Genomic DNA, 11,402 nt, shown 5'->3' with positions numbered 1-11,402 from the left:
GTAAATTGCAGTATTATTTACTATTAAATCTAAAACCATTGGATAATAAAAAGACCTAAAATTATTGGATAAAATAAAGACCTAAAACTATTGCAGAGAAGTTGTGCTGGTTGGATGTATTTTTAAAATGACTGAAAGCGTTTTAAAAAAAAAATTATTTTTGGATTCTAAAAGCATTTTAAGTGTTTTCTACAAGAAGCACCAGATATATGTTTCTTCTAGGAAGCACTTTAAGTTCTTTTTTGAGGATTTACTAACATTTTACTAAGGATTGTTTCCAAAAATATTTATACCAAAAGCGCTTTCAGTCATTTTAAAAGCACATCTAAACGAAATTGTATCTATTTCTGTAACTTGCGATCAACCCACTTTGGGGTGCACACGACCTATTATTCGAGGGCCACTGTTGCTTTTTGGCCCACATATCTCCGCCTCATTCAATGGTTATAAAAAAAAATATTATTAAACTGTAATACCAAATTGCAGGATTATTTCCTATTAGACCTAAATCTATTGGATAATAAAAAGACGTAAAACTATTGGTTAAAAAAAAGACCTAAAGGCTAAAACTATTGCGGAGCAGATGTATCTGTTTCTGTTATTTGCTATCAACCCACTTCGAGAGATTATTAAGTGTGATTGAAATATAGAGTCCTACGTGTTACTATACAATTAGTAAGATATGTGTGTGCAAAAGTTAGTAACTTAAAAAATAAAAAAATTTATCATATAAAAACATCTGATGTAGCACTCGTGTTCCGATCATACTAGTAAATTTCTCCTATTATTCGCCGGCCACTGTTGCCTTTGGCCCACGTATCCCCGCCTCATTCAACGGTTCCAGATGAACTACCTACCTTTGGCCCACTTGTTCGGTGGCCCCCATCTTTGTGGTAGTTTCTTCTCATTTGTGTCGCAAACCTTTCATAATGAAGTATTGACCAAAAGAACTCTGTTGGAGTCTTGAGATTGTGTCCGCACGATGTCGTTTCCAGGTCAACCGTTTCTTACTCCGCCGGAGAACCTCGTCCAGTCTACGAATGAGGGTCCAGCAGCCCCGCTCCGCAATCTCTCGATGGTCCGAACAAGAATGGATTCGCTGCAAAGCTTCCTCACCGAATCAATCCACGTATTAAGTTTAATATTTCTGTTGTATTATTCTTGGTAACTGCTGTAATAGCAGTTGATGTTTTTATATACATCTTACATACACGCATGCATTTAAACAATTGCATGTAATAAACAAATATTGTAAAAGGTGGCGCTGCCCATGCTGCAACACATCAGAGCATGGGTTCTTTCTGCTGTAAAGGTGGCGTGCTGTCTGACAAGGAATAATGCAGTATTCCTTCTGTCCAAGTCACATGGCAAGTTCTCTCAACACTCCCCCTCAAGTTTGGAATGAATGTTGATTATTCCTAACTTGCAAAGCAAAGTCGTAAACTGGTATAAGCTCAGTGGCTTTGTGAAGATGTCGGCTGGTTGTTTCATGGTTGAGATGTGAGATGTCTCGATCATTCCACTTTGAACCCTTTCTCGTACAAGGTGGCAGTCAATCTCTATGTGTTTGGTTCTTTCGTGAAAGACCGGATTCGAAGCGATGTGAAGTGCCGCTTGATTATCACAATATAGCTTGACTGGACGTTTATGTTTGATACCCAAGTCTTGTAGAACAGATTTCAACCAAGTGACTTCACAACAAGTTGCTGCCATTGAACGATACTCTGCCTCTGCACTAGAACGTGACACGGTATTTTGTTTCTTGCTTTTCCAAGAGATCAAAGATTCTCCAAGAAATACACAGTATCCGGTGGTAGAACGTCGTGTGTCTCGACATCTGGCCCAATCCGCATCACAAAAAGCATTCAATTGAATTGGACTTCTTGCAGAAAGAAAAATACCTTGCCCTGGTGTGTGCTTAACGTATCGTAAGACTCGCTGGGCTGCTTCCAAGTGTGGAGTTCGAGGCTTCTCCATAAATTGACTAAGAGTATGGACAGCATACACCAAATCAGGGCGCGTGATTGTCAGGTAGATTAGTCTCCCAACAAGTCGTCGATAAGAGGAAGGATCAGTAATACATTGTCCTTCGTCCTTTCTGAGTGATAAGTTTTGCTCCATAGGAGAGGTGGCTGGTTTTGCGCCAAGATGACCTGCATCCTCAAGTATTTCAAGGGCATATTTTCGCTGTGAGAGGGTGATCCCCTTGCTAGAGCGAGCAATTTCAATGCCCAAGAAATATCTTAATTGGCCAAGGTCTTTCAACTTGAATTGCTTCATAAGAAAAGACTTGGTATCTTCAATTGCTTGTATGTTATTTCCTGCCAAGATAATATCATCAACATAGACAAGGAGGGCAGTGAATTTACCATCATGGTTTCGGACGAACAATGAATAATCTGCCTTGGATTGTTGATAACCGGCCTTTCGAAGAGCACAAGAGAGTTTGATAAACCATTGACGAGAGGCTTGCTTAAGCCCATACAAAGATTTATGAAGTTTACAAACTCGTGTCTCCCCCTTTCGTCCGAAACCAGGAGGCAAGGACATGTAGACATCTTCTTCAAGATCACCATGGAGGAAAGCGTTATTAACATCAAGCTGGTGAAGGTGCCATTGTTGGACCGAGGCAACAGCAAGGAGTAGACGAACTGTAGTCAATTTTGCAACCGGAGCAAAGGTCTCTCGATAGTCTAAGCCTTCAATTTGGCTATAACCTTTGGCAACCAAGCGTGCTTTATATCGCTCAATGGATCCATCGGAGCGAAATTTGATTTTGTAAACCCATTTACATCCAACTGGCTTCTTGCCAGGGGGCAGTGGTTGCAGAGACCATGTCCTATTCGCAGCAAGGGCTGCCAGTTCTTCTTCCATAGCGAAACGCCAGTGAGGGTCGCGTATAGCCTGTGAGAATGAGCTGGGTTCTGTGGCAGCTGAAATGGAAGTGGTGAAAGCACGATGTCGAGCAGATAAACGATCGTATGTGAGGACATCAGACAAAGGGTAAGGAGTACCTGGTACTTTGGTCAACGCCGAGTGAGATGAAGGGACGGACCGAGAAGGGAGGTTGATGTCGATGTGATATTGTTGAAGATAACCAGGTGCATGAGTGGGTCGTTTAAGCCGAGGTGGTGAGGTGGAAAGAAAAGGAGATGAAACCGAAACAGGACTCACCGGCGAAGAAGAGGATGGATCGATGGAATCCTGCTCCGGTAGAATGGACGGATGAATGATGGGATCATCATAGGCAGTATCTTGAGTATGTGGAAACACAAGTGGTGAAACTGCAGCAGAAGATGAAAAAGGGAACACATGTTCATGGAAAATAACATCACGGGAGATAAAGATTTTACCCGTGTGAAGGTCGTAAACTCGATATCCCTTTGTGCCATATGGATACCCAAGAAAAAGACACTGTGTGGCTCTTGCATCAAATTTTGTGGGACGATGGTGGTGGGTGGAAGAAAAACATAAGCAACCAAACACTCGTAAATGGGCATACGCTGGCTGTTTGTGGTGAAGTATTTCATAGGGTGATTTGCTTTGAAGAAGAGGAGTGGGAGTCCGATTTATGAGATAAGTGGCAGTGAGGATAGCATCACCCCAAAATTTCTTAGGAAGATGAGATTGAAAAAGTAAGGCTCTAGCAACATTGAGTAAGTGGCGGTGTTTGCGCTCTGCTACCCCATTTTGTTGGGGAGTAGAGACACAACTTGTTTGATGGAGAATCCCCTTATCTGAAAAAAATTGGGTCATAAAAAATTCTGGACCGTTATCACTACGAAGAACCTTGACTCGTGTGGAAAATTGTGTTTCAACAAGGTGGATGAAAGTGATGAGATAAGATCGTGCATCTGATTTGTGATTCATTAAATAAACCCATGTGCATCTTGAGAAATCATCCACAATAGTTAAGAAATATTGTGCCCCTGTGATAGTGGGAACATGGTAACCTCCCCAAATGTCAACATGAATTAACTCAAAAGGAGCTTTTGTGGTGATAGAACTCAAAGGAAAAGGAGCACGTGTTTGTTTGGCTAATGGACAGATCAAACAATCATCAATGCTACAAAAATTCAAATTTTTAATGCAAGTAGAGAGATGCCGTAAGGTCTTGTTGGAAAGATGGCCAAGGCGTTGATGCCAAAGCTGGGAAGGAGAGGCAAAAATTGACGCTGAATTGCACCTGGTTTTCATCACATTATCAAGGTAGTAGAGTCCTTCTCGTTCAGTTCCCATCCCAATCATCTTCCCCGATCGTTGGCCCTGAAGTAGACACATTTTATCAGTGAAGATGACAAAGCAAGATGAGGTATTAGTAAGTTTGCTGACAGAAATTAAATTCAGTTTAAATGATGGAACACAAAGCACGTTGTGAAGGGTGAGATCATTCGAGAGATGAACTGTGCCAATATGTGTGACATCGGCAAGTGCATGATTGGGTAAGTGCACTTGTCGATTGTATACCGGAACACTTGTGGTCATTAAGCTTGGTGAGCAGACCATGTGATCTGTGGCGCCTGTATCGAAAATCCAGTCCATTCCCTTATTGAGAGCAGAAGCACAAAAAACTCTACCTGACAAGTTATTCATAGTAGAGGTGGTACCGACATGATTAGATGTGGAGTTGGATTGACTCTTATCAAGGAGTGCAAGCAGATTGTGATATTGCTCGGAAGTGAGGCTGTAGGACGAAGAAAATGTTGCTGGAGGCGTTGGCTGGGTATCAACATGATTAGCCTTGGAATTGGAACCCCTGCGATCCTGATAATCTCCCCTATTGCTGTTGTCTTTCGCCTTTTTCATTTTGCGGCATTGATCAATGGTGTGACCTTTCCAATTACAATAGTCGCACTTGAGGTGTGCACGACAGGTATCTGAAGTGTGTCCAGTTGCATCACAACGACCACATTTTAGATGGGAATTTCTTGGAGAAAAATTCCTACCAAAGTTGCGCATGTTATCCCGCACGGCGAAAGCTGCAGTGTCGGTGACTGAGGACCTTCCAGGAGCATGTATTGAAACTGTTCTTTGCTTCTCATCTTGAATAATAAGTGAGAAAGCTTTGTTGACAACAGGGAGGGGATCCATAAGTAAAAGTTGCCCACGAACCGCAGCGTAGGATTCATTGAGGCCCATGAGAAACTTCATGGTTTTCTGACTTTGCTGAAACTGCATTAATTCTTTTGCAGCTCCACATGTACAGGTTGGGAGAGTGCACATGGCATCACGTTCATCCCAAAAACTTTTCAGTTTGGTATAATATGCACCAATGTTCAAATTTCCTTGAACACTTCCATGTATCTCTTGTTCAATATGGAAGAGATGTACACTGTTTGTGTGAGAGAAACGTTCCTTCAACTCATTCCAAATATCAGCTGCAACATTGTTGTAGATGACACTTGCTCCGATATCTTTCGAGACAGAGTTGAGCAGCCAGGATTTCACGAGGTTGTTGCAACGAGTCCACTGTTGGAATTCACTTGTGGATGCAGACTCGGGCCTTTTAATGGATCCATTGATGAATCCTTCCTTGTTCTTGGCATTGAGGGCCATGACCATGGCTCGGCTCCAAGTGGAGTAATTTTCGTCATTCAAAGGGTGTGTGACGAGGATCGCTCCAGGTTGATCAGAGTGATGAAGATAAAGAGGATCGCTGGGATCTTCGTATTTGGTGTGTTTGCTGGAAGAATCAGTTGCCATGTCGGCAGGCAGTGTGCACTGTGCAGTGGCTGTGCTTGGCTGTGCTCTGCGGCTGTGCTTAATGGCTGTGTATGTTCTTCTGCGAGTGTGCAGTTTGCAGTGCACTGGTTGCTGCAGTAACAGATCACAGTATAGCAGCGGAAGAGTGAAGGCAGAGCAGAGCAAAGGATTGCCTAAGCTCTGATACCATATTAAGTTTAATATTTCTGTTGTATTATTCTTGGTAACTGCTGTAATAGCAGTTGATGTTTTTATATACATCTTACATACACGCATGCATTTAAACAATTGCATGTAATAAACAAATATTGTAAAAGGTGGCGCTGCCCATGCTGCAACACATCAGAGCATGGGTTCTTTCTGCTGTAAAGGTGGCGTGCTGTCTGACAAGGAATAATGCAGTATTCCTTCTGTCCAAGTCACATGGCAAGTTCTCTCAACAACGCCAACGCTCTAATCAGCACGGACCAGATGGACATGGTCTCCTCCGGCATCGCTTCCGCCATCCACGAAATCATCTCAAACGGTGCCGCTCTGTTAGCTTTCTCTCAGAACCCGATACCCTCATCGGATCCGACCCGAACACACTCCGCTAAAATCGAGGCTTCCGAGGTCAAGAAAGAGATGGAAGTGAACGATTGCGGAAAGGATGACGCAGACGGCGGCGAGATTGTGGAGGTGGACGCGATGGAGCTGCTGGCGGAGCACATCCATTATTGCGAGATTTGCGGGAAGGGTTTCAAGCGAGATGCGAATTTGAGAATGCACATGCGGGCCCACGGGAACCGGTTCAAGACCCCCGAGGCGTTGACCAAACCGGATAAGACCCCAGCCGAGTTGAGCAGGAATTCCCGGTTCTCGTGCCCGTACGTCGGGTGCAACCGGAACAAGGCACACGGGAAGTTCCGGCCGTTGAAGTCGGTGATTTGCGTGAAGAATCATTTCAAGAGGAGCCACTGCCCAAAAATGTACTCGTGCAACCGGTGCAACAAGAGGAGCTTCTCGGTGGTGGCGGATTTGAAGAGCCACTTGAAGCACTGCGGCGAGGCTAGGTGGCGGTGCACGTGCGGCACGAACTTCTCGAGGAAGAGCAAGCTGTTCGGGCACATGGCGCTGTTCGAAGGGCACATGCCGGCGGTAGAGGACGAGAAGAGTAGTGGTGGGAGTAAGGTTGTGACAGCTATGGAGCAGGATGAGGAGGAGGAGGAGGAGGACGAGGAGGGCATGACGACGTCGGCGAAGGGAATTCCGAATATATACGAGGATATTGAGTTTTCTGATGAGTTGCTTGATGGGTTTGGGTCGATTAATGACTATTTTTGGAAGGATATGTTGACTGATTTGTAAGAGTGATAGCGATGATAACGTAAATTACAGCTTTTGGTTTAATTGATTTGTTGTTTTAGTGCTTTAGATTATTGAGTTATGTGTATATGGATGTAATAATTTTTCTGATGAGAGATTTCACGTTTCTCTGTTGGCTTGAATTTCTAATAATTTGAAGAAATGCCCATTTCTTGGTTATGTTTGCAAGGCTAATTTGTATGTGGTGTCAAAAGATATGTCTAATTTGTATTTGACGGCTGAGTTGGTATTCAAATAACCAACACCAATGAAAAATAAATAAGTTGCTTTAGAAGTTGGGAAAAATATTTACAAATCAAAATGAACCATTTGACACTAGCAGCTTAACAGTTCAGTTGGTCCATACTCTAGATTTGTTGTATTCTTTTAGGCTTGCGTCCTTTTTTTCCTTTTTTTATCAAAAGGCTTGGGCCCTTTATCAAATGGGGTTTTTTCTATGACAAATTCATTTTAGTTTAATGACTGTTCATCAAAATAATTGTCCAAGATAACTTACTAGATCGAGCATGCAACGCCCCGAGTCTTAAGTTCAAGAGCAGATTGTCATTTAGTACTACGGTCTAGTGGTAAAAAGGAAGTGCATGACTCACTAAAGCCTAAGACTACAGTGGAAGCTATATTAAGTAATTCTTTCATTCCATTTACGGTGGAATCGTATTGGAAATAAGGAAAACTAATGAAAATGGTTTGAAAATTTTGAGTTTTAACGATAATGACAAAATAAATAATAAAGTGAATAGTACCAAGATTGACTTTTTAGTGTAAAAATGTGGTTTTTGGTTAAACTGAACAGTACCGAGAGCTTTTCGTTAAAGTTCCCTTGGAAATAAGCATTCCAATACCAATTTAAAAAGTTTCATAATCAAATTTTAGTTCTGATTTTAGAAATTTCGTGTAATCAGAATTTTTGGAATCGATAGTATTTGTGTCGGATCGTATGGAAATAAGCATTCCAATGTCAATTCAAAAGGTTTTGGAATTAAAATTTTTGGAACATAATTCGGATCTTCTACATTTTGCAATGTTTTACAAATTTTCAATCTTTTATTTATCTACCATTCAAATTTTTTTTTTTTTTTTTTGAATTTTTGTAATATTTGTAGGCTATTACAAGTATGTATGACATAAAATCATACTAGACAAGATAAACTGCATGTGGTCCAATATCCTAGTAGATAGAGTGTTAGATTTCTATCCATACTTACAGGGTTCGAAACTGACACGCCTCGATCCAAAAATTAGGGCGTGCTGGTCGTCACGTGAAGGTGACATAGCCAATTGCGCAATGCGGAAGTAAAAGAGTGAAAATACGAGGAAATAAAGTCAACAATATAATTAACAATAAAAAGATCAGTGAGTGATAGCGACAAACATGGAAGGAGAAATGCAAAGTAAAAGTTCAAGTATCCTAGGTGCAGTCCAGAATAAACAATACTACACAAGCGTTAACTAGAAAGTCATACATGGTGGGTGCTCTGTCAGAAATGCCTCGATGCCTCTTTCGTCACCCACGTCCTGGCTACCTAAAACCTGAAGGGGCGCAAAACAGAAAACGTGAGTGGGCAAAACAAAGTTTGTTTTCAAACCATTTCAATATCAAGTAATAACCCCTCTTTGTAAAACCTGTATACTTTCCAGAAAATATTATACGTACTCGTATATCAAATCATTCTAAAACAATAAAGCTCAAATATGCCGTGTCAGAATATCCAAATAAATAGTATAAACATCAAGCAGGTGATATAAAACAATCATAATATGCCAGTAATATCAGTACATCAGCCGGAGTCACCTAAAGTAACATGTACGACTGAATCTATAGCCCCTCAACCACTATCCTGCACACACGAGTCGGAACTACCTAAAGTGGTCTGCATGACAAGCTGGTGTATCTAATTACGCTCAGTGCTACTATCACGTGAAGGCTGTGCGATGTATCGTAAGTCATCTACAAGTCGGAACCACCTAAAGTAATATGTACGATAGGTTGGCACCTGCCTTGGATCCAAGGTAAATGTACAGTGCGGGAGATGAACGATCACGTAAAGGCTAGGCCCTACTCTGGCGGAGCACAATCACCGAGGTGCAGGAATATAAGCTATAACTCAATCTCATCAACACCACATCTATCACTAACAACATACTTACCTGACTTACCTGAGCATCCGCAACACCAAAGCATAACCAACACAATCACAATAATAATATCAACGATATTTGACATGACATTTCAATTATAAAACCATTAAAACGTAATTTCTGGAAAGATACCAATCAATATATATACTGAAAACAAAAGCCCACTCACTGATACGTAGAAGGATCGTAAGCCTTAGGCCTCGTGTGGCTGCGCTCGTCCTCCGGATAATCCTCACCTATATGCAAAACAACTATAAAACTATCAAATTAACACACATAACCAACCTTAGGTAATAACTTCTCATACATTGCTCAAATGGGATGTTTGAACATACCAACATGCTCTACTCAATCCCACGAACACCCCCATATTTTTAAAATAATTTTCCGACCTCTCACGTGCTGCCACGCGCAGGCACATGTCTGGCACGTGTGTGGAGACCCTAACGCCATTAGGGAATATTCCGTTAAAACCTTAACAGAAGTTAACGGCCATTACCTGACGCCGTTAGAATATTTCGTTAACTTTGACGGAATATTCGCCTCCTTCTCCGGTGAGCCTTGCCGGTCGCCGTCGTCCGCCGCCATCAGCGCCACCGTCTGCAACTCGAAATTTCACCGATTTCTAGAAAAACTTCAAACCTTAATATCTTCTTCATTTCTCAACCAAATTCCATGAAATTTGTACCAAAATGAAGCTTACAACAAGTAGAACAAAACCTTACCACTTTTGGAACTTAAATCTAACGGAATCTCACCGGAGAAATTCCACAAAATCCGGCCAACCTTAGAACTCGCTATCATGACGTCCAAAACACTTCAAAATTACTCCCCAAGCTTCGTGAAGACGTCCTAAAGCTTCCTACAACCTCAAAACTTGATGAAACATCCACGATCACGAGTGCATGAACAGTGCACCAAAACTGGGTTCCATGGTTCTCGGGATTTCGAAGGTTTCAAGTCCAACCAACACCAAAATCGACTCCTGAGCTCAAAAGGAGTCCAAAAACACCAACAATAAACATGATACGTGCCAGAAATGGTTGGATGGAGGTTGTCCGTACACTTGCAAAGGAAATGGAAGAAAATGGAAGAAAGTCCGAGAGAGAAGGGAGAGAGAAAGGTCCACGGGTGTATGTGTGTGTGTGTTCTCCAAATGGCAGCCCACCAACCAAAACAAAACAAACAACACTTTACAACGCCAATTAACGTCTAGGGATAAAATCGTCATTTCACATCTACGGTACAAATGATTCGGAACGGGCTGTCACAAAAACTCTCGTCCCCTAAATTATTGTAATAGGATGATTAAATATACAAATTTAGAAAAGGAAAAAAAAATCTAAACCTAACAACAAATATTATAAAATAAGAATGCATGAATTTTTTTATAGTACTAAGTTTGAGAAATTTCGGATCTAAAAGTCAGAATTTTGAATTAGATATTTATATGCCAATTGTCATCCAAAATTTTGGAATTTAAAATGTTTGGATTCATAACGGAAATTTTCAATTTGGATTGCAATGTCAGCCAACTTGCACCCCTAATCCATATTGAATGAGCTTAGTTTCATGTTCATATAAAACCAATGTCAAACCCTACGAATAATTACGACTAATGCAACTCCAATTGAGCTCAGTGATCCTTGAAATTAATCTAGGTTCTCTTTTGGTCTTTGAGATTGAAAATTGATCAATACCGTCCTTGAAATTAATTGTCCCAAATTAACGTGTTCCATATGTTAGAATTCCGTCAAGAAATATGTTAGTCCGCTGGGGTGGCACGCGGGTGGGATCCATTGCTTGACTAAACATATTGCCAATGTATCAATATTCTAAAAAGCAGCTTAGGCAGCAACTAGGCATTAGACGGTGAATTGCCGTCATGACTAATTCTTAATTGGTCGGAAAATCAGGAAGCTTGTTAGGCTACTTCTTGGACGGAGTTAGGCGGGAATAGACGGGACTAGCCGAGCCTAGGTGAGGGTTTGTAAGAAGCTATGCTTGAATCTGGAATTTTTCAGATGCAGACCGACGACTCATCGAAGAAGAAGATGGCCTGTATACACGCCTACACGGTATCGTTTTATTCAATCTTCTCATTTTAAGGACTCTCGATCTAGTTTGACCAAAACAAAAGAGCCCACCATCTAGTTTGACCAAAACAAAAGGACCCCTCGATTTAGTTTGACCAA

General features: G+C 41.4%; 2 protein-coding genes across 2 annotated transcripts; one reads left to right on the top strand and one right to left on the bottom strand.

Moving 5' to 3' along the window:
* The first annotated feature begins 922 nt into the window (after positions 1-922).
* On the top strand, positions 923-7,227 carry LOC137721353 (protein SENSITIVE TO PROTON RHIZOTOXICITY 1). The gene is made up of 2 exons (XM_088698954.1): positions 923-1,127; positions 6,146-7,227. The coding sequence occupies exons 1-2, from the start codon at positions 983-985 to the stop codon at positions 7,048-7,050; spliced, it is 1,050 nt and encodes a 349-aa protein (XP_088555080.1). The 5' UTR covers positions 923-982; the 3' UTR covers positions 7,051-7,227.
* On the bottom strand, positions 1,378-5,703 carry LOC148699239 (uncharacterized). The gene is made up of 2 exons (XM_088686184.1): positions 4,468-5,703; positions 1,378-3,381 (listed from the first exon to the last, which is right to left on the bottom strand). The coding sequence occupies exons 1-2, from the start codon at positions 5,701-5,703 to the stop codon at positions 1,378-1,380; spliced, it is 3,240 nt and encodes a 1,079-aa protein (XP_088542310.1).
* Positions 7,228-11,402: the final 4,175 nt, after the last annotated feature.

The sequence above is a fragment of the Pyrus communis genome, chromosome 1 (genome assembly GCF_041283825.1).
Source record: "Pyrus communis isolate YQ-2024b chromosome 1, ASM4128382v1, whole genome shotgun sequence".
Classification (NCBI taxonomy): Eukaryota; Viridiplantae; Streptophyta; class Magnoliopsida; order Rosales; family Rosaceae; genus Pyrus; species Pyrus communis.
Note: the sequence above shows the minus strand (reverse complement) of the source record. Positions and strands in the feature narration are given on the sequence as shown.

Excerpts from the sequence above, each read along its gene's own strand:
- LOC137721353 (XM_088698954.1), top strand. The coding sequence starts at position 983 with ATGTCGTTTCCAGGTCAACCGTTTCTTACTCCGCCGGAGAACCTCGTC. Across the intron at positions 1,128-6,145 it reads CTTCCTCACCGAATCAATCC|ACGCCAACGCTCTAATCAGC; the intron begins ACGTATTAAGTT and ends GTTCTCTCAACA.
- LOC148699239 (XM_088686184.1), bottom strand. The coding sequence starts at position 5,703 with ATGGCAACTGATTCTTCCAGCAAACACACCAAATACGAAGATCCCAGC. Across the intron at positions 3,382-4,467 it reads TAATGACCACAAGTGTTCCG|GGATATCGAGTTTACGACCT; the intron begins GTATACAATCGA and ends TATGGCACAAAG.